This window comes from Mesocricetus auratus, unplaced genomic scaffold (assembly GCF_017639785.1).
Source record: "Mesocricetus auratus isolate SY011 unplaced genomic scaffold, BCM_Maur_2.0 Super-Scaffold_100009, whole genome shotgun sequence".
Classification (NCBI taxonomy): Eukaryota; Metazoa; Chordata; class Mammalia; order Rodentia; family Cricetidae; genus Mesocricetus; species Mesocricetus auratus.
In genome coordinates, this window is record NW_024429193.1 from 53,716,477 (window position 1) to 53,740,434 (window position 23,958).

At 36.7% G+C, this 23,958-nt stretch overlaps 1 protein-coding gene across 1 annotated transcript in view; it reads left to right on the forward strand.

Annotated features, from left to right (window-relative positions):
* Sycp1 (synaptonemal complex protein 1) overlaps positions 1-23,958 on the forward strand; it is a 97,521-nt gene that overhangs the window by 65,018 nt on the left and 8,545 nt on the right. Inside the window, exons 22-29 of the mRNA XM_040752137.1 lie at positions 205-267; positions 765-827; positions 9,630-9,746; positions 10,251-10,361; positions 11,726-11,818; positions 12,704-12,778; positions 18,826-18,882; positions 23,647-23,826. Coding sequence (XP_040608071.1) covers positions 205-267; positions 765-827; positions 9,630-9,746; positions 10,251-10,361; positions 11,726-11,818; positions 12,704-12,778; positions 18,826-18,882; positions 23,647-23,826 — 759 coding nt within the window. The remainder of the gene's footprint in view (positions 1-204; positions 268-764; positions 828-9,629; positions 9,747-10,250; positions 10,362-11,725; positions 11,819-12,703; positions 12,779-18,825; positions 18,883-23,646; positions 23,827-23,958) is intronic.

Below are 23,958 nucleotides of genomic sequence, written 5' to 3' on the forward strand. Positions count from 1 at the left end.
TTAATAACATTAGAATCTCAGAAATGAGAATGAGAGAATAACAAGTAATAAAGACATCATATTTATATTTTTATGTTAACAAATTGACTTTTGAAATCACAAGTGAGCCTTACATTATATCATGCAATGTTTTATTAGTTTGAAATTGCTTATTTTGATCAGAATATTGAGTAAAATTATGTAATTTTTAAAATAATTTTACAGTGTAATAATTTAAGGAAACAAGCTGAAAATAAAAGCAAGTATATTGAAGAACTTCATCAGGAGGTAGGCTTTTTTTTTTTAAATATACATTTTTTATTTTTAAATTTAAATTTAAATTAGAAAATAGGTTGCTTCACATGTAAATTCCAGGTCCCTCTCCGTTTCCTTCCCCTCCTCCCATGCCCTCCCACCAACCCCCCCCCCATATGCTCACTTCCCCAGGGAGGGTGAGGCCCCCCTTGGGGGTGTCCATAATCTGTCATTTCATCCAGGGCAGGGCCTAGACCCTCCCCCAAGAGTTCAGGGTGAGAGTGCATCTCTCATTGTTGGATGGGAGTCCAAAGTCCATTTGTATACCCGGGATGAATACTGATCTACTACCCAAGGAGGTAGGTTTTCTTAATAATATAAATATCCTCAAAATTATCCCAATATTTACACTATAGTTTTAGAGAACAATGCTTTTGTTTCTGGTGATTTAGGTGTAAGTCGTTTCATTTCATTGTTAAGTCTTAATCACCTTAGTAACTAATTAACTTTCCATAATTAATTTTCCATAGAATAAGGCCTTGAAAAAAAAGAGCTCAGCAGAAAGCAAACAACTGAATGCATATGAGATAAAGGTATGTGACATTTTTATTTTTGTTTTCTTAAATACTAGAGGATAAATGAGGGTTTAGAAATACTATATTTTTTATTTATAGTTTGATGATTACCTTTAGATACTGCTGTACTTTTGGATTGAACAAATTAATTCTTGTAGGTATGATTAAATGTTCATTGTGATTTAGCTGGGTCAGAATCATGTGAGCAGCTTAAAAATACATGTGTGTATGATATATATGTGTGTTATTTTCTTTGCTTATATACCATAAAGCAAATGAGCATGTAATCTATATATTTTTTCTTTATTTTTCCCATATAATACATTTTGATTATGTTTATCCCTCCAATTGTTTCTAGATCTTACCCACTTCCCTACTCACCCAACTTTATGTTCTTTTTTCTCTCTCTTAAAAAACAACAAACAGAAAAAGAAGCACACACAAACACTACAAAACTGAAATAAAAACATATAAGCAAAAGACCAATGAGACAAAAAAGTGCCTAAACAAAGTAGAATGTGATAAAAAAAAACTTATAAAAATATGATTGAGTTCATTTTGTATTGGCTAACTACTCTTGGGCATTGACCTGACCTGGAGTGTGTTAATAAACCCAGTGAGACTCCTTTGGAGAAAATTGATTTTTTTCCCCCCCTTTGTCAGCCAGTATCATTTGCAGATAATTTCTTGCTTAGGCGTGGGGACCTGTTTCCACTGCTCCTTCTCAGTTTTGAGACCCTGTCTAGCTTGAACCTGTGTAGGCCTTTTGTGTCTGTTCCCACAATATTTGTGACTTTATATTTTCATCATTCCTATTGTGACTGGAAGACACTGTTTCCTTCATTTATCACCTCTCACCTTTCTGCCTCTTCTTCCTCATGGATTCCTGAGTCTTGCTGGGGAGAGCTTTGATGAAGACATCTCATTTATGACTGAGTGCTACAGAGTCTCTCACTCTGCATATTCACAGTTGTTGTCGGTCTCTGTGTAACTTCTCATCTATTTCAAGAAGCTTCTTCTCTGATGAGGATTGATCAAGGCACTGATCTAGTAGAATGTCATTAGGAGTCATTTATTGCTGTATTCTTTTAGTAGAATAATAGTATTAGGTTTCCCCTTAGACCTAGGTCTCAGGTTCTTGGCTTCTTTTTTTTTTTTTTTTTTTTTTTTGGTTTTTCGAGACAAGGTTTCTCTGTATTGTTTTGGAGGCTGTCCTGGAACTCGCTCTGTAGACCAGACTGGGCTCGAACTCACAGAGATCAGTCTGCCTCTGCCTTTCCAAGTGCTGGGATTAAAGGTGTGCGCCACCAACACCCGGCTAATTCTTGGCTTCTTTAGCAGAGTTAGATGTGGAGTCTAGCTCATACAACAGACCTTAAACCCAATCAGTAACTGGTTGGTTACTTCTATAACATATGTGCCACTGTTGGCACTAGTATATATTACAGTCAGGTTGCTGTAAAATATAGTTATCCTGTTGTATCAAGGATTTGAGACTTTGTAGAATATAAAGCCTTAGAGTAAGCCTATGATATCAGGACCAGATTTTGTTATCATCCTCTTTAGGCAATGATTAATACCAAGTATTCAATAAATATTTTTGAATCTTTAGTGAAATCAACATATTAAATGAACATTTTGATGAAAATAAAGTATTTTATAATATCTTGAAGTAGTACTAGAAACAAGAAATGTAAATATTGTCATTAAAAATGAAGACAAGTAAGAATTATCATAAGCTTCTGAAAATTACATAGAAAAGTAAACAGTAGATACATTATGCACCTGAATTCCTTGAGACAGAAATTACCAAAAATGTTCATAGCAGTATTATTTACAATAGCCCCAAATTGAAGACAATACAGATATCCATTAGAGCATGAAAATCATTTAAGAAATGACCATAAGATAAAACTAAATCTGGGCTTTGGTGGTGCACGGTTTTAATCCCAGCACTTGGGAAGGCAGAAGCAGGTTGATCTCTGTGAGTTCGAGGCCAGACTGGTCTACAGAGCGAGTTCCAAGACAGCCTCCAAAACAATACAGGGAAAACCCTGTCTCGGAAACCCCCCCCCAAAAAAAAAGATATACTAAAAATTAGACTTTTAATTGAAAAGTGCAAAACACTCATATGGTCCTAATAACATATTTTTAAAATGAATAAATTATTAGTAAAATTAAAGCTGTATAGGCACAAATTATCTATTTCAAGTATCACAGAAAATTTTTTTGTAAAGAGAATAGTCTTTCACAGACCCGTAGAACAGTACCAAGTGATTTAAAATATGTAATTAGAATCTCTGAGGAAGAGAGGAGAAAAAATGGCAAGATGTAATTAGAATCTCTGAGGAAGAGAGGAGGATAAAATGGCAAAAAAGATAATTATTTGAGAAGCTTATTAAAATTTTCTTTCTTTTTTTGTGGGGATGGGGTGGGGTTTTCGAGACAGGGTTTCTCTGTGGCTTTGGAGGCTGTCCTGGAACTAGTTCCTGTAGACCAGGCTGGTCTCGAACTCCTGAGTGCTGGGATTAAAGGTGTACACCAGCACTGCCCGGCAGAAATTTTTCTTGTTTTTTTAAATATATGGTTTGACAATTTTGTACATATTTATAATATATTCTGGCCACATATACATCCCCCACTTCTTGTCCTATGCCCCTCCCAACCCACTAATTTGCTCTTTTCTTACTAGTACCTATTTCCTTCATATCTTTTTGTTTTGTTTTTGCTTTGTGACCCACTGGGTTTAATCAGGGTATATGTTTATAAGTAGGAAGATACCCACTGGGGCATTTGTAACTTGCCAGTGACTACATTACAAAGCTCTTGTTTTTTTTTTTTTTCAAGACAGGGTTTCTCTGCATTGTTTTGGAGGCTGTCCTGGAACTCACTCGGTAGACCAGGCTTGGTCTCAAACTCACAGAGATCCACCTGCCTCTGCCTGCCGAGTACTGGGATTAAAGGCGTGTGCCACCAATGCCCAGCAGCTCTTGGTTTTTGATTATGTTTGTTTGTTTTTAAAACTTGGCTATCAGTAAGCCCCAAGCAGGATAAATAGGATGAAGACTGTATCTAGGCAGCCATATATTTGTCAAAGTGCTAAACAGAGGATAAAGAGGAACTTAAAAATCACATAGAAAAATGTCACACTATAGAACTGTGACACAAATAATGAGGACTGATGTTTTATAAGGCTCATGGATACACATAACAAAGGAATGGCATATGTATAATGCTGCAAGAAATAAACTGTCATTATAGGATTTTGTACATAGAAAAAAATAGCATTAAGATCTATGTTATAAGAAATGTTGAAAGTATTTCTTGAGGTTGAAAAAAATAACACTAAACAGAAATATAGATTAGTTAGAATAATCAGAAGCATCAGAAATGGTAAATGATAAATATATAAAATATAACAAATTTTATATTTTACTTTCTTCATTTAATTTTTGAAGAGATATACATATTGCTGCTTAAAATTTATAAAATTAGAGCCGGGCGTTGGTGGCGCACGCCTTTAATCCCAGCACTTGGGAGGCAGAGGCAGGCGGATCTCTGTGAATTCGAGGCTGGGCTGAACCGATAGCCTCCAAAACACTACAGAGAAACCCTGTCTCATAAAAACCAATATATATATATATATATATATATATATAATTAGGTTTTGTGGAGTTTATAAAGTCTATAGCATCTATATAGTACCTAAGGCTTAGGAAACACTGTGGAAGAGGGGGAAGAAAGATTGTGAGAACCAGAGGTTCAGGGAATTTGCTGTGAGATTGTATTTCCTAGTAGCATCAGAAGATATACTCATAAAGACTCACTAACATGATTACCCATATGTGAGCTGAACAAAAATGATACAAATGGACATGCCAAACTGGATAGAGAAAAAGCCTATGAGGCCTCAGCCCTATACAAAGAACTGTAGTCAACTTAGAAAAGCTGGGAGTGAGAGTAGTCTTCCCCATGACAGTGCACACTAATTGGTTGTTCAGTGCCAAATGGGGTCAGCCCTGAAAATATACATATAATGAAAATTATACAGACTGAAGAGGTTATATTTATAAATATATATGTATATAGATGTACAAACATGTATGGATGCAATGACAATGGAAAAAGAGACCATGAATTTGAGAGCAGTAAGAGAGGTGTATGGGAGTATTTGGAGGAAAGGGAAGGGGCAAATGTAATTATAATGTCAAAACATTTATTTATTTATTTCCTTAATTTAAATTAGAAACAAGCTTGTTTTACATGTCATTCCCAGTTCCTTCTCCCTCCCCTCCTCCCCTGACCCCTACCAATCCCCTATCCCATTCTCTTTCTGCTCCCCAGTGAGGGTGAGACCTTCCATGGGGGATCTTCAAAGACTGTCATATCATTTGGAGCAGGGCCTAGGCCTCCCCTAGACCCTATAGATTGTGCTGGGCTCCTAACTGACACTCATGTTCAGGGGGTCTGGGTCAGTCCTATGCTGGTTTCCCAGCTATCAATCTGGAAGCTCCCCCTTTTTCAGGTCAGGTCAAAGCATTTTTTAAAAATTAGGGTTTATAGAGTTTATAAGATCTATAATGTCTAACTAAATAGCACAAAGGTTTGGGGAAACAAAATTTTGCTGAAACGTATATTAGTATGAAATAGTACACAATTTTTGTGTGTACATATCCGTGTGAGTGTGCATACATATGTATGCATATGTGGAGGCCAGAAGATAACTTGGGTTTTATAAACTTGTACCTTCAGATAATGTTTATTCTGCAATTGTTGGATGAAGTAGTCCATTAAGATTATTAATCATAGTCTTTATTGTAAGGCCACATTATTGTATGGTTTTATGTTTTTCTTTTTTGTCTTTTTGTGGTTATTTCTAATGTGAAACTTTATTATTTAAGATGGAACTTGTTACATTTGGCATATGTTTTATGTACTTATATATGATAGAAGGTTATTTAAAGTTAACTTCTTAATCTCTAATATCATATAGTACTTTAGAAAACAAATTTCTAGTCACCTTTTGATAGGTTTGTTTGATACTATGAGGTCTTGATGAGTATGTGAAACGAACAGAATTCATATTCTAAGAAAACAAATTTCTAGTCACCTTTTGAAAGGTTTGTTTGATACTATGACGTCTTGATGAGTATGTGAAACAAACAGAATTCATATTCTGCTGTTAGAGACTAATTGATTTTTAAAGGCTTTAAAAACTTCTCGTGTGGTCGGGCGTTGGTGGCGCATGCCTTTAATCCCAGCACTCGGGAGGCAGAGGCAGGCGGATCTCTGTGAGTTCGAGGCCAGCCTGGTCTACAAAGTGAGTTCCAGGACAGCCTCCAAAGCTACAGAGAAACCCTGTCTTGAAAATCCAAAAAAAAAAAAAAAAAACTTCTTGTGTGTGTGTGTGTGTGTGTGTGTGTGTGTTGCGTTGCATGCATGTGTAGCACAGCACACATATTTAAGTCAGAGAACAATTTTGTGGAGTTGGTTCTCTCCTCTCACCTTTATGTATGTTCTGGGAATTAAACTCAAGTTGCTATGCTTGTACAGTAAGTTCCTTTGCCCACTGAGCCATTTCTAGAGGCCCTGCTGTTGGTAATTTATATTGTTAAATGCTTAGGAAGATAATGACAATATCTAATAATAATAAGGTTGAACATGCAACATGCTCATGATCCAGCCATTTCAATCTTAGGTATGTATTATAGGAAATTACTATACATTTGTACCATAAGATGTTTATAAAAGCATAACTTTAAAAATTTTTTATTTAAATTAGAAACAATCTTATTTTACATATGAATTCCTGTTTCCTTTCCCTCCCATTTTCCCATCTTCCCCAACGATCCCCCCCCATCCACTCCCTGGGGAGGGTGAGGCCTTTCATGAGGAATCATTAAGATCTGTCAAGTCATTTGGGGCAGGGCCTAGGCCCTCCCCTGTGTATCTAGGCTAAGAGAGTATCCCTCCAGGGGAAATGGGCTTCCAAAATCTGTTTGTGCATTAGGGATTCATCCTGGATCCACTGCCATAGACCCCATAGACTGCCCTAACTGACAACCACATTCAGGGGGCCTGGTTTGGTCCTAAGTTGGTTTCCCAGCTGTCAGACTGGGGTCCATGAGTTTATACTTGCTCAGGTCAGGTGTTTCTGTGGGTTTTTCCAGCGTGGTCTTGACCCCTTTATAAGAACATAAAATTAATTAACAATCTAAAATAATTAGATACATAAATAGTCTGTGATATATTCATGTAATAGAATATTAACCAGCGAAAATGAAAAACTGTATTTATATACATAACAATTTGGTGTGGTGATATTTTCTTTATGATCTAATAAATAAAACTTGTCTGAAGATCAGAGTGAAAAGACAGCCACACTAGATACCATAGAGACCAGGCAGTGTTGGTACACACCTTTAATCCCAGCAGCCGCACTAGTTAGTCATAGAGATCAGGCAGTGGTGGCTCATACTTTTAATCCCAGCACTCAGTAGACAGAGGCAGACAGATCTCTGTGAGTTCAAGGCTACCCAGAGCTACACAAAATTGATCCAGTCTAAAAGAGAAACAGAGCTCACACAAAGGTGATCTCAACACTTGGGATACCACACCTTTAATCACAGCACTAGATAGTAATATAAGGCAGGAGGAGACAGGATCTCAGTGTAGTTTGAGTGCAGTCTGAGGAGCAGTGCAATCAGAAGCAGTCTGATGTTTGGTGGAGACAGATGCAGTCTGGAGATGTAGTCTGAGGACAGGATCGCCCTTTTGTTCTGAGCATTGGTAGAGGTGAGAACTCTCTAGTGGCTGGCCTTTTGCTTTTATGATCTTCAGTCTTGACCCCAATATCTGTTTCTGGGTTTTTAATATTAATACCAACTAGAATTTGTGCTACTATTTGGTACAGGCATTGAATGAAAAAAAAACAACCAAGAGAAAGACACATGTACCATGAAAATATTGGTTAAAAAACAAACAGCATTTGAGGAAACATATAAAACAGAGCTAGAAAAAAAGTATTAAATAATATTTACTGAGCTGGCAAAATGACCTAGTAGCTAGAGGCTACTGCTCTAAACCTGACAACCAGAGTTAGATCCTTGGGTCTACTTGGTACAAAGAGAAAACTGACTCCTGAAAGTTGTCCTCTGACCTTCACATGCATGTGATGGCATACTTTTGACCCCTCTATATAAATAGATAAGTATAATAAGAGGTTTAAAAAGCACTAAAACAATCTGGAGGTTTAAAAACACTAAAACAATCTTACTTATAAATATTAAGAATATTTTGTAATACTTTGAGGAGGCTGAAGGGGAAACCAAAGAAGATGAACAGAAGTCATTATTGATATTGGTAATATCTGTACCTTAAAGTTGATAGTTGATTTATGGCTATTGAATGCATTCTGGTATACTCTTACCTATGCCTTCCTGATGGAATTCTTGTCTTCTGCTGTGACACATTTCCTTAGTTAAAATGTAACTCTCAGGTAAAGTGAATCTGGACTGTAGGTGTTAACTCAGGATTCTTTGTCTTTTTGATATTACTATATTTGAGGCATAGCTATATAATATGTAAGACATGAGAAAACAAAAAAGGATTCTTTATAGAAAACATAGAATATGTTGTTTTGTTTGAATACATGGGGTTTCAGTGTAAGAGTTACTGATTATCATAAAAAAGAATTAAAACTTACCAACTTAAGTATTAAGAAATTTTTTAAAGATGGGGCTTGGTGTGATATCCCTTTATTCCCAACACTCAGTAGGCAGACAGAGGCAGGTGTATCTCTGTGAGTAAAGGACAGAGTGATCTATATAGCAAGTTTCTAGGATAGCCAAAACTACACAGACATTATGTAAAAAACAGAGGAAGAAAAGAAAGGGGAGGGGAACTCATTAAAAAATTAAGTATGTATAATAACCTAGAAACAAAGAATGCAGGGGAAGAATCCACACCCTTAAGAAAAGCTCCCACCTCCTTTGGCTACAATAAACCACATGTGCTGGTGGATGTGCTTGTGGGGTGGAAAGGAATCTTTGATTGGATATATACTCATAACAGATACCAAAGAGCCGTCCTAAGACAACTTGAGTTCTGCCAATGGTGAAAGATCTGATTTTCATAGGTGTTTTTTCTGCTTTTATTTCATTAAAAGAAGTTGTACCTTAGCTGCTATTAACCAAATGGAATGTGTTGATTTAGATTCATGTGTAAGGAACCTCTGGACACTGCCAGGATTACTCTGCAAACTCTAAGACTCTTTCAAAGTAATGCATTATGGCATAGAAGATCCTTTCTGGGTGGGTTAGCTACAGTGAATTTATTAGCCTTGCTTCCTGCACCTGATCCTTTTCACCTCATGGGACCTGGTAGACCCTTTTATTCATGTCCCTTAGTAGTAAGTTCATGTACATAGTATGTTTTACATACTTCATTTTGAAGGAAAGGCTGAAAGCTACTCAAAGTTAATTCAGCATCTACAACTTTAATTCAAGCTGAAAGAATTTGCTAAAACGTATCAGTGGAAGCTTGTACATATTTTTTATGGAACATTACTTGTAATTTTTAAGTAAAATGTTTTGAAACAAAAAATGTGACTGTGTATATTATATTGCTTGGCAAGACCAAATATATATTTTAAGAGTCAAGATGAAACACATCTTACTCAGTATATGAAAAATCTAAGAAAATGATTCAGCCATAATTTCCATGAATCTTTAAGGGTTTACAAAACTACAAATTAGTATGGAATATTTTTCAGTAATCTAAGGAACTTATTAAAATAAATGTTACTGTTTTTACTTATAGGTCAACAAATTACAGTTGGAATTAGAAAGTGCCAAACAAAAATTTCAAGAAATGACTGACAACTATCAGAAAGAAATTGAGGTCAAAAAAATATCAGAGGAAAAGCTTTTGGGAGAGGTAGAAAAACTTAAATGTTAAGAACTTACTATGCTAAAAATGTTTGCTTATTAGCTCTAATAAAACAAAACAAAACAAAAGTACTTTTGCTGAGTGTTATTGGTGCATGCCTTTAACCCCAGCACTCCGAAGGGAGAGGTAGGTGGGTCTCTGAGTTTAAGGCCACTCTGGTCTACAGAGCGAGATCCAGGATAGCCAGAGCTACACAGAAACTTTGTCTCAAAAACAAACAAAGTCATTGAAGTATTTATAGTCATTTTACTTTTTGAAACATACTAAGTGATGCATTTTACTTGTTTTTTTCTAATTTTCTGTTGTTTAAATTTATGTAAGTGGAACATATGCTTCTTTTTAAAATATTTTTTATTTAAATTAGAAACAAACTCGCTTCACATGTCAATCCAAGCTCCCCCACCATATAAACTTCTTAAAGGAAAGTTGAATTTTTTAAATTTGTATAAGGTCCAGCACCAATAAATAAAGACATACTTTTTTATTTGATAGGTTGAGAAAGCAAAAGCAATGGTTGATGAAGCAGTAAAATTACAGAAAGAAATTGATTTACGATGCCAACATAAAATTGCTGAAATGGTAGCACTTATGGAAAAACATAAGGTAACAATGTAATAAAATTATTACTTAGACTTCAAATAGGGATGTAAGCTCTAAGATACTGATCTAGCATCATGCTTGCCTGCCTCTTATGTTCCCAGCTATGATGGAATAGATTATCTGTAATTGTAAAGCCCAGTAAACTTTCTCCTTTAAAAATGATTTCTTAGAGCATATTTCTGTTAAAATGATGAACTCAAGGTAGTCTTTTGATTTATTAAAGAAGTTATTTTCTATACAACAATAACTAATTATAGTTTGACTATTGTTGGTCCCCTGTTTCTCTAAGTTCAGATCTTAACCATTCAAAGCTGAGCTGAGGTGTCACTTCCTCCAGTGAATATCTTATCATTTGTAGTAAAAGGAAGGAATCATGGTTTCTGAATTCTTCTAGCAGTCTAATAGCACTTACCAAATACCCAGGATATTTCTCACTAATATTCATACTCTCTTATATGTCTCTTATGTATATCATGATAAGTTCTTAACAAAGGAATAAATAGATGAAAGATTTATATTTTTGCTTGTGAGCTTACCCTTTAATGGCTGATCTATCTTTTCAGCTTGGGGAAAGACTTAATATTTGTTGTGAGTACTTTTTATTTTTCTGTTGTTTGAGTAATTCTCCAAAGCTTCATTTTCCTTCATATTTGGAGAGAAGTAGGTTGTCTTTACCTATTGCTTTTAAAAAATTGGAACCAGAAATCTACCATTACTATGAAGTAATTTATCAGTAAGAAATTTAATGCAGAATTTAAGTAATATTATGAACTCATTTAAATTCAGAATGCTTCAATCTAGTGCAGTTTATATCCATATTGAAAAGTTGTTTTGCCTTTGTCTTGGGAAAGCCTTTTCAAACTGATAGGCAAATCCTTTTGACGTGAATTGAATCGTCTCTGATACCTTTTTTTTTTGTCATGACAAACATTTTCAATGCTTGTATTGTGTTTCCTGTCTTAGTTTTGGAGTCAGTGACTTTTCTAAGACATCTTGGTGTTATATTGAACAAGATTTTTCACTTTGTAGTTCAGGTTGGCTTTGAACTTGTTATATTCAAGCCCCAGCCTCCTGATTGGTAGGTTTATGGATATAGGGAGGTTACCCAACTCAGCTATACTTCTTAAATTATGAAATTTAATGTTTCCAATTAAAATAACTACTTTTCTTTTTTGTGTTGAACTATGACCAAAACTTGTCTATGTTTCACTGTTTAGGTTTTTAGAACATGTATATGAAAAATGAAAATACATATTCACTCAAATTTATCATGATCATTTTCTTCAAATATTTAATACTTAGTGTATCAATCTTTTAAAACATCATCCATTTTAATGTACCTAAAATGCCTTCTTTGTTTGATACAGCACCAATATGATAAGATTGTTGAAGAAAGAGACTCAGAATTAGGACTTTGTAAAAATCGAGAACAAGAACAGTTATCTGTGAAGACTGCTTTGGTAAGACAGGACAAATATCAATAAAAGCCAACTCTTAAAATACCAGCATTTAGGAAAAAGGATAATACTAAGTAGAACCATGATATTTAATCTATAGAATCACACTTTGAGATCAAAAAGGATTTTACGTATTTTCTGGTAGAATGCTTTTCTAATTTATTATATGTTGTAGTATAAGGTGTTTTTTTTTTTAACAGAAGTGCTAAAAAGTCAGTTAAACTAAATTTAAAGCTTTGGTGTTTGAATAGGAAGAGTGGGGTGGAATAAGAAAATATTAGTATGTGTATGTATGCATTTGTTGTATGCATACATGTATGATTTTTTTTTTTTTTCGAGACAGGGTTTCTCTGTGTAGCCTTGGCTGTCCTGGAACTCAAGTTTGTAGACCAGGATGACCTTGAGCTCACAGAGTGCTGGTGTTAAAGGCATGTGCCACCACTGCCCAGCTACATATATGATTTTTTTTTCATTTTTATTTTTTTTTATTTTATTTTTTTAATATTTTATTTTCCAGTTTAAATTTAGATAAGAAACGAGGTTGCTTCACAAGTCAGTTCCAGGTCCCTCTCCCATTCCCTCCCTTCCTCCCGTGCTCTCCCCCCAACCCCCCCCCGTTATCCCCTCATTCCCCCAGGGAGGGTGAGGCCCTCCATGGGCGTGTCCATAGTCTGTCATTTCATATATGGCAGGGCCTAGACCCTTCCCTAAGAGTTCAGGGTGAGAGTGCACCTCACATTGTTCTATGGGAGTCCAAAGTCCGTGTGTATACATATATGATTTTTAAAATGACACTTTCTGAGTTAATTTTTTTCTAGAGCAGATTTATTTGAAGCAGTAGGTTATAGTTTCATTGATTGAGAAATATGCATCTTTCTTTTTCTTTAGGAGACTGAACTATCAAATATCAGAAACGAACTTGTATCCCTTAAGAAGCAACTTGAAATAGAAAGAGAAGAAAAAGTAGGTTTTGTGCCATTATATGTAAGATTATTGTAGGATTTTTGCATCACGTTCATTGTATTTTATAAATGTCATATTATACAATAATTTGACAAATTTGGGTAATTAATAGTAAGAAAACACTGCTGTCCTCTATTTTTTCCCTGCAAGCATTTAACACATTCCATTTAACAAGTATATACGTACTTTCAAGAATAGAAATGCTTTGAAATATGCTGTATTTGTTTGAGAAATATTACCTTGAGGGTTGAAGATATGATTGTCAAGTTAAGAGCATGCAATTACTTGCAGAGTATCTAAGTTCAGTTCCCACACCCACTGAGGTAGCTCACATTTGTTTATAACTGTGCTCTAGAGGGAAATTCAATGCTTATAGTCTCTGTGAGCACTTGAACTCTACTGAATATATCTAATTTGGATATGTACCCATAAGTAAAGATAAAAGGAAATACTATATGTAGAGGGTCTAGGTGTGTCCCATTCAGGCTTCCTGGCTGTCATTCCAGAGTCTGTGAGAACCTATGAGCCCAGGTTAGTTGTTTCTGTGGTTTGCTTATGATAACCTTGACCCCTCCCTCTCTTCATCAGGATTCCTGGTGCTCGGTCCAGTGCTTGGTTATGGAACTTTCCATATGTGTGACAGTTGTGTAGCTTGGTCTATTTGTGACTCCTAGCAGTGGGATCAGGGCTTGTCCCTAATGCTTTGGCTGGCTTTTGGGAACCTATCTCTCATACTGGGTTGCCTTGTGCAGCCTTAATACCAAGGAAGGAGCTTAGTCCTACCTCAACTTGATATGTCATGCTTTGCTGACACACATGGGAAGCCTGCCCCTTTCAGAACAGAAACAGAGGAGGAATGGATGGTCAAGGAGCAGGGATGGGGTAGGGTGGGGGGGTGGGAGGGAGATTGGGGGAATGGGAGGAGAGAGAAGGGAGGGGAAACTTTGGTTGTGATAAAAAATAAATGAAAAAGAGTGAGTTAATTAAAAAAAGAGACTGGAAACGTATAAAAGGAAATACTATTTCATAGTAAATGCTTGTATGTTTAATATGAGTTTTTAAAAGCTATTTATAGTTAATTGAAAAATGCCTTACATCCTTACGATATTTTGTGGTTTGTAAGGTGCTGACTCACACTTAAAAGTACCAAATACCCTTTTTAAACTTTTTGTGTGGCAGATACTCTGCTGAGCATTAATATCTAGCTTAACAATAATATATTTTTTTCAAGACAGGGTTTCTCTCTGTGTAGCTTTGGAGCCTATCCTGGCACTTGCTCAATAGACTAGACTGGCCTCCAACTCACAGAGATTCGCCTGCCTCTCTGTGTCTGCCTCCTGAGTGCTGGGATTAAAGGCATGCACCACCAACACCCGGCTAGCTTAATAATTACTAATGTGCAATATTTACTGTCTTCTTTTTTGTAATGGTTAGGTTATTTATTCAAGATTACATAAGAAACTAGAATAGCCTAGAATTCAAATCTGTTTATATTTTGCATGATTTCAAAATCTGTTCTATTAACTCTGCAACAGTTTGGTAAAAAGAGTTTCAATTTGAAGTCTCAGTGAGTTTGTTAACTTTGTTTTATACTTAAGTCTTCTATCTTTTTCATTCTGTGGAAAATTTCACAGTTTTATTATATTTAAGTATTCTCAGGCACGCACACTTTCTATTATTTCACAAGTTTTCAAGGCTAGGATTATGTCTTATCTCTGTTTTTTTTTGAAATTTGTATATTTCTAATAAATATTAAATGGATAAGTAAACTGATTTCATTTCACCTATAGTAACAACATTGATACTTAACTTTATCCTATAAGTTTCAATAGAAAAATCTTTGTGTCTTTACTTTTTGTTTGCTTGATTAAACTCTGAACGTAAAGTTTTATGTTTATTTTGTTTTGAGATGCTGGGGATTGAATCCATTTTTCCTCTTTAATAAACACAAATAAAATCTCACCTTACTAAAGTCGTAAGCACACAATATTATTTACTATCTGCTAGACATATTTGCTCTAACCATTTCCTCTAATTTCATTAATGTCCCACTGTTTTTTTCTAGCGTGTAGAGGTCAGTCTCCATGTATTTATGTAGTTTTTCTTGCTATGACAATTTCTAGTTTTATGTGTTTTCATGATGGGATACAAAAAGTCATTTCTGTTTTTATTTTTTGAAAAAGTTGATTTGTGATCCATTTTGAGAAGATTCAGTTGGCTCCTTTGGAATGCATGTTCTGTATTTGTTGGTTGGAATATTTTTTTTTTTTACTAACTAAGTCTGTTTGTGTGTAGTTTAACTCTGAAAATCCTGATTTTTACTTTGGATGGCCCATGTAGTGGAGAAAGTTAAATATTGAAATAACTCTTGTTGTGTCAAGATTTGTTGATCTTTCATGGTTTTGTTTGTTTGATTTTTGAAATTGGATATCTTAGTGTTTGGTGGTTATATAATTACAGTGCTATGTAATTTTGGTGATTTGTTCCTTTTATTAATATATAATAGCCTTCATCTTTGTTGACTTGTCCCGACCCGCAGGACACGTGGGTCTGGTGGACACCTAAGAAAAAGATGGGGGGCAGGGGACACAAGGACGATGCCAAGACAAGAGTCTGATCAAGACGACAACTTTATTCATCCCAAAGGGATTTATATAGGGGAAGGGAGGAGGGGAAGGAATGGGGTGGGGGTGTGCTGTAGCTGCGATGAACATGGCATAGCGGAAGGTCAGTGGGATGGGTAGGTCATCCTGTGTCCTCTGGTAACCTAACTGCAGATTCTGACTTTATCTTTCACACTCTACTTTCTATTGTTTAAACCTATGCCCTAGATAAGCCACAGGTCTGTTTCTGGAATTTGGCAGGTAGCAGGGTGGTTCCGAGTCACGTACTTTCTATGAGGGTCTTTTCTTTCTTTTTTTTTTTTTTTTGGTTTTTCGAGACAGGGTTTCTCTGTGGCTTTGGAGGCTGTCCTGGAGCTAGCTCTTATAGACCAGGCTGGTCTCGAACTCACAAAGATCCACCTGTCTCTGCCTCCCGAGTGCTGGGATTAAAGGCGTGCGCCACCAACGCCCGGCGAGGGTCTTTTCTTATGAGTACGTGAGGCAGCCGTGCCTGGTTGATGGCCAGAGGTCCCTGACATTGACTAATTTTTGTTTGACATATACTTTACTCTAGGTATCAAAATAGCTATACCAGTTAGCTTTTGGTTTCTGTTTATTTGGTATATTGTTTTTCAAACTTTGACTCCTAGGTGTCTTGGAGACAATACATACTTGTATCTAGTTTTTTAGATCTAATCCGCAAATCTGTATTTTTTTATTGGTGTATTGAAGCTATTCACATTTAAAGTAAATTCTGAGAGTCTTTTTTTCTTTTATTATTCCAGTGATTTACTTGTTTTTTTGGTTGGTTGGATTTTTGTTCTTTTCTTTTTTTCTATAGTATTATTGTTTACTGGTTTACTGTGATGGGCTTGGTAGATTCCTTCCTAGCTCTCCTTTGCTCATCTTTTCCTCTCATATAGTTTACTTTTGCCTGTGCTTTCTTGATTGAGAAAGTCTTTCTTTTCCCCATGTGTATTGTGTTTCTTGATCTACTTTAGTACAGTGGTCATGAATTGAATTATTGTGCTTGTCTTGATACATACTTTATATGTCAGGTTGTGTGTGTGGGGGGCTGTTTGTTTTTGAGACAGGGTTTTTCTCTGTGTAGCTCTGGCTGTCCTGAAACTTGCTGTGTAGACCAGGCTGGTCTTGAACTCACTGAGATCTACCTGCTTCTGCCTCCTGAAGGCTGGGATTTAAGACGTGTACCACCACCATCTGGCTTATATATCAGTTTTAAAAGGTAGTTTTGCTGGATGTAGTGATCTTGAATTGGACTGTTGGCAAGTGGATATTGGACAAGTCTGAAGTTCATCAAAGTTATCTTCACTTTGTTAGTTTTTCTTCTTAGTTTATGAGGTGCCTCTGTGGGTCACATTTAATTTTGTAATCTGTGGTCCAGCCAGGTTCTTTCAACCTTCTAAGACTCCTCAGATCAAAGTCCTTACAGTGGTTAATGTTTTTGATGACAGGTATTTCTTATGTGATTGGGATAGGTGGGAAACAGCTACAGCCTTGAGATTTGTGCAGGTGAAGGACTTGAAAGATGCAACTCAGTATTCTGTACACTCTTGGTGTAACGTTTAGTCTTCCTGCCTCTCACCTGGCCTTGCTGAGCTGTTTGAGCCCCCAAATACCACACAAGACACTATATTAATTATGAAGCTGTTGACTGTTTGCTTGGTTTCTTATCGGCTAGCTCTGACTTGACTGTTAACCCATAATTACTAATATATATTTTATAAGGACTTATCTTTTTTGAGGATGCACTCCTAAGTGCCCGTTGAGGCGACCAGTCTTTTCACTACATTTCCCAGAATCCTCCTGGACTCCTAGTCCCACCTATCTTTCTTCCCTATTGGCCAACAGTGCTTTATTCAGCCAATAAGTGAGACAGATTTACAGAATGACATCTCGTATCACTCCTGGTACATCAGTGTTCTCAATCTCTTTAGTAGTGAATAGCAGATTGGTGACTCCAGAGTTCAATCCATCTGCTGGTGTAGAATAATCAAACTTAAGATCTTTCACCACCTGGAATATTGGGGCTATCTCTATTCACTTCCAGCCTGAGCTGAGCCTCCTGTCACTTGTATCCTTTGACTTGTCAGTGTGTGGGTTTCTTGCTCTCCACAACAGTCACTTTGGTCCCTCTCTTACCTGGATCCTGTAATTGAGGTTTCCTGATCTGTGGTTATTCCCTGATTTTAGGTCCTTGGAGTAGCTAGGTTTTAATAGTAGACTTTTTCAAGATCAGATCTGGCCACTGCTGTATGAATCATGTAGGTGAAAAAGTGAGATTTCTCTCTCCTTCACCAGTTCACACAGAGACTATCTCTAGTTTGTCTTCTTACTTAGAACTTCTAATTTTTTTTTATTGTCTTGATATGGACAGAGAGTTTCAAGATTTTCATCTTTTCTTATTCTGTGACCAGAACTAAAACAGAGTATGGCAGTTTATTCAGATTGTATAATTAGAATTTAAAGATTGATTATAGTTCAGATTTATGGTCCCCTGTGCACAGGAGCTCAAGCAGAGGAGGAGTCTGAAGATGAGAACTGATTTAGAGGCTGTAGCAGAGTGCTGCTTACTGGCTTGTTCCCCATGGCTTTGGTCACACTGTTTTCTTATGTACCCCCAGGACCACCAGCCCAGGCTGGCACCACTCACAATGGGCTGAGCCTTTCCACATTTTCAATTAAGAACATGTACCATAGGCTTGCCTACAGGCCAGCCTGGTGGGGGCATTTTCTCAGTTGAGGTTTCCTCTTCCAAAAGGACTCTAGTTATGTCCTGTTAACATAAAACTAGCCAGAAGCACAATACATTCTCATTTCTGTAAGCAAGGCTTAGGTTTTCTATTTCAACTACCGAATAAACCCTATAGTCTAGCTTGTTACACTTTTATCATAGTCTCCATTTTTTCTTGGCTGTTTCTATTCTGTACACACACCCTATTTATCCAAAGATATATATTTTTTGTTAAGTTTGTATGTTAATATGACTTTTTGCTGCTCAGAATATTATTTTATACATCATATTTATTTCATGTTAAAAGTTAATTCATTATTCAAAGTACCATTGAGATATACTTTGTTAACATCTGAGGGAAAAGATTGTATCTCTCATGACAGACTATGATTTGGATTTCTTTGCAACTCTTTGTTGTTTAGTTATTTGTATGTATCCCTTACTCTGTAGTTTTGCTCATCTACTTCATTTTACATGTAAGAGTTGAGATTCAGAACTTAAACTCATTAATGATTCCACAGATATGCAAGAGAAAGGGAATAGGATCAAAAGATAAAGCCAAATAATGACTCTATAGAAATGAATTTTATTCTTCAATAGTTATTAGAAAATATTTTGACAAGTTTATTTTGTATTAATAGTATTCTTCGTTTTATATATATGTATATATATATTGCTATTTTTAACAGGAAAAACTAAAACTTGAAAAAGAAAACACAGCTATTCTCAAAGATAAAAAAGACAAGGTAAGAGTTTTATGTCATTCTGTTTTCATTATAAACAGTTTATTTTCAGTCCAGGATGTTGGACCTAGGGCCTTGCGTGTATTTGGCAAATGTTCTGCCCCTGGGGTATAAATCAGCACCAACTCATGTTTCAAACTTTTATTTAGAAATAATTCTTGTTACTTTTAAGAAGGAAAATAACTCAATGCCACACAATTTCATTTCCAAAATTATTTCTTGCTATATTAATTTAAAGGCATTAGCTAAAATTTTAAAAGATTTGTCATTTTGTTTTGTTTTGGAGACTTGGAGATAGCTTCAGTATAATTATTTAAAAACTTTTAATTGCATTTATCCACTTAGTATGCGTATGTGTGTGTGCGCGCTTGTGGGTGTGCTTGCTGTAGTGCCTATGTGGAGGTCAGAGGATAATTTATGGGAGCTGGTTCTTCTATCATGTGTGTCCTTTGGATTGAATGAAAGTTGGTAGGTTATTTGCTGAGCCATCTCGATATAAACACAAAAATAATAAAATAACAATAATAGTAATAAAAATGTTATGTTAGTAGAGCTCCCTACAATGGAAGCAAGTTCCATTGAAGAGAAGAAGAGTTAATCCAGAGCCTCTAATTTACCAGTTTTGGGATTAAACTCTTATTTTTTTAAAATAATGATGATGCCTTACAACAGACATTACTATTGTTATAGTCACATTGAAGTGAGAAACAGATTAGTCTTGGAATAGCTTTGTGTCCTTGGAGTTAAAAAAAGAGAAAAAGGAAGTTTTGAATCTGTTTAGAATACTTGATGTTTTATTTTCCCAGACTGCATCAGACACTTGAAAAGATTATCATTTGAGAAATTATCATCATAATAAAATTATCCAACAAAGTTGTAGTCAGTGCACTATCTGATAAAGATGAAAACATATTTAATCACTGATATTCTTTTGTAAATATGGAACATTCATATAATTAAATTATATATTGTTTTCGTAGAGATATGCTGATTCATGTTTAACTCTATAATATACACAATTATATCTGTTATCAGATAGATTATTAAGTGCTATATCTTTTATCTGGGGAGTCTGCATGTTATGTATGCTGCCCAACCTAAAAAAAGAATTCAAGAAATGTAACTAGGCCTTTGAGAATTATACTTTTTAAAACCATGCTAGTATATCATAGATCTGATGTAATCATTCAGTTGATCAAATGTTTCTGATTTCGTGTAAGTTACTTAAGTTCTTCATACCTTGTCTTTCTCATTTCTAAAGAGATTATTTTATCTACATCTTCAATTTGTTAGGAGGATTAAGTGAGATGGTATTTATAAACTATTTAAAATAATTTTTGGCATAGAGTAAATGACATAAGGTAAATACAACAGAGAGATTCAATGTGTGTTCTGTATCATTTGAAATACAATATTCAGAAAATTATGGTGTTTATGGAAATACATATTTCTGTGATTATTTCCATTACTGTGAAGAAAGATGTATTTTCCAAGCGATACTTGTGGGAAAGCCAGGGCTGTCTTTTCTTTTAGGCAGTCAGATAAATGGCATTTCCCTAACATGGCCACAAGGTGGTGGAACAGTGACTTTAAATCTCCAGTCTGAGATCTAGTCTGGGAAAATCTATCCTGGAAAAGCTACAGTCTGGAGATTCCAAGTATGCCCTTTGATGAAGTCAATCCAGAGAGCAGAAAAAATATGAACTTTCAGTTATGGTACAGAAACATATATGAAAAAGAAACAGAAATGCAATTGAAAAAATAAAAGTACCAGGCCTTTACTTCTGCATTTTGGGGGCTAAGATTGGCAGGTTCAAAGACAACTTGAAATATATAAGGTGTCCCAGTACTGGGTTCTCAGGCAGGTAGAGCTGGGGAAGGGCCGGTCCAGCCCTAGTTACCGGGAAAAATAAATACTGAGTTGGGAGACTTGTTGAAGCAGGATCTCGATTTATTCTAACAGGCAGAAACTTATATAGGGCTGAGGTAGGGGATGGGAATCTGAGGATGGGTTAAGGTGACGTGAGGAGTAAAGGCCAATAATATTCCACCAAGCGCCGGGCGGTGGTGGCGCACGCCTTTAATCCCAGCACTCGGGAGGCAGAGGCAGGCGGATCTCTGTGAGTTCGAGGCCGGGCTGGACCGACAGCCTCAAAAACAATACAGAGAAACTCTGTCTCGAAAAACCAAAAAAAAAAAAAAAAAAAAAAATTCCACCAAGTTGGCAGGTAGCTAGGCAGGGGGCAGTCTTACATCAGGCCTTGCTCAGTCACCCCCACGTGGAGGTTACAGGCCACAGATAGGTCGTCAAACTCTAGCCAGGCTCAGGAGGTTACACTGGGCCTCACATCCAAGCCTTTTTAGGCCCACCACCAGATCAGTTCTCAAAAAAAGTCCAGAAAAATGAAAATTCCCACTTGCTGGAAAAATGATTATGAAGTGATAGATCATTAGTGTAAGGCAATAACTGAATCATTTTCATTAGTGGCTCATTTTTCTAGATAGGCAAATTTAAGCCAGGATATGTGTTTGTAATTACCTGGTAAGATAATAATATACCCAGAGAAGAGAATATTATATGTTCCTACTTAAATTTTTTAATACTACCTATAGTCACTTAAATTTTAATTTTTATTTTATTTATTTATTTTTGGTTTTTCGAGACAGGGTTTCGCTGTATTGTTTTGGAGGCTGTTGGTCCAGTCTGGCCTCGAACTCACAGAGGTCCGCCTGCCTCTGCCTCCCGAGTGCTGGGATTAAAGGTGTGCGCCACCAACGCCCGGCTCCTGCCTCTTTATTACCACTTCCTAGTGGCATTGGAAGCTTCAGTGTGTCATACAGTATACTCTTTTTACAATTAGCTTTACTTGGAAATGTTCATTGCAGTGAGTCATTGGTCTGGTTCAAGGTCTCTGGTCTCTGGTACACCATCATCACTGAGTCCTCTTGGATATACTGTGGCCACCCTGAGTCATGGAGATCCTTATGTTAGTCTAACCCAAGGCTCAACTATTGAGTTTGGGTGGTAGCTGAGCTGGTCAGTCCAGTCCACTGGGGTCGCCCCCTCAGGCAACAGACAGAGCCAGCTCTTCTGTGCTACCATCAGGACTAGTTGTCTGTTGCCTGTTGTGAAGGTTGTGGCCATCTCTCCTGAATGTGGAGGTCAGCTTTCTTGCTACAGTGAAGGTCAAGGCCAGCTTTCCCAGGGCCATTGAAGGGTGAGGCCAGCTCAGCATGACCCTCTAATTTCATCATGCATGGTTCCTATGGCCCCCTGTGGTAACATGAGCCATAGACATCAAACATAGACCCCAGCTGCAGCAGGACCACAGACTCAGATATGGCCCTCAGGAGCAGCTCAGGCCCAGATGACATCATGCCTCTGGGTGGCAGCACAAACCACTTAGATCAGGATGGCTCTGGTGGCAGCATAGCCCCCAGAGACCAAGGCCACAGGTTGTGGTCCAGACTCTGGGATTCTGTGTGATCTTTAGTGGCGACAAAAGCCTAGGACTTCAACACAGACCCTGGCTGTGGTAGGACCCAGACCCAGGCATGGTCCTTGGCAACAGCCAGGTCTGGAAGTCACCATTGCCCCAGGTGTCAGTGCAGGCTACTCAAAAGGGCATGGCCCCAGCAGCAGTGTGCAGTGTGGCCCTGGACACTGTGGCCCCAGGTGGAGGCCCAGACCCTGGATTTTGATGGTAACAGGAGCCTCAGGCCTAAACACAGACCCTGGCTGCAGTAGTGCTACAGAACGAGACTTGAATTTCTCCTGTAGCTCTGGCCCAGTCATCACCATGGCACTGGGTAGCAGCACAGGCTACTCAGATTTGTATGCCCCACCTTTATTTTTTATTTTATGTGTATGGGTGTTTTGCTGTCATTCATTTCATGTCTGCACACTATGTGCTTATAGTTCCCAAGGAGGCCAGAAGAGGGCATCATTAGTTGTGAGCTACCATGCAGGTGCTGGGAATGTAACAGGGATACTCTAGAAGAAGAACATCCAGTGCTCTTAATCACTGAGCAAACTCTTGGCATCACTTTTTAATCATTAACCTTATACACCCTAGTTTAAACTAATTCTCTAAGTTTAAATACCCAACCTTTGAAATATTGTACTTTAGTCCTGTGTGTGTGCACATATACATATCTGTGTGTATTTCATTCTGCCAGTTGAATATTTTTATAATTGTATTAATGGAGATGATGGTAACCAAAGAGATAAAATAGAATATGGTGTATTTGGAATTCATATAATATTCTACTAGAGTAATTATTTCTACCTTTGAGGACTTAGGATGTACTCAGTCATAGGGGACTTCCTAGCATGTGTAAGGCTCTAAGTTTGATCCCAGTACACGCACAAACACAGTCTCTCCCTCTCTCCGTTTCTCTCTTTTTCCTGAGTGTGTGTGTATTTTACTAGGAAATTTGTATCATTTACTAGGTTATATGTGTAAGGTATGTGGAAGGAAATTACTAGCAATTTACCATGTGAATTGCTAAAGGAAGCTGAATCAAAGACAGAGTTGAGAAAATCATTGAGTTGAGTAAATTTGTAACATATTTACTCTCAAAAATGGAGCAAATGCCCATTTCTTTCAGGTTTTGCTTTTCTGAAAATTTCCCTGTTGGTATTTTTCCTCCTTTAAAAGGTGAATGAACCTGAAAATTTTTGGAGTTGAGGCAAACATGGGCTTTATACTGAGAAATTATTTTTAAAAAAACTAATATGGTTTTAATAATTTTTGTTCAATGTAGAAAATACAGACATCTTTACTGGAATCAGCTGAAACCACTTGTCAGAAATTTGATTCTAAAACAACTCCTTCACAAAATATATCTCGGATTTCCTCATCAATGGAGAGTGGCAAAACCAAAGATAACAGAGATTGTCTGCGGACATCAGCAAAAAAAATTTTATCTACAGCATTCGTAAAGGTTGGTTGATATATTTCCAAGGTAACGGTAATTTTTTAATAAAAATGTTTTGGTATTAATATGCCATAGATTCGTACACATATACCCCCTGTTTTTGCTAAGACCATTTTTTTTTGTGGTATCAGCATGAAA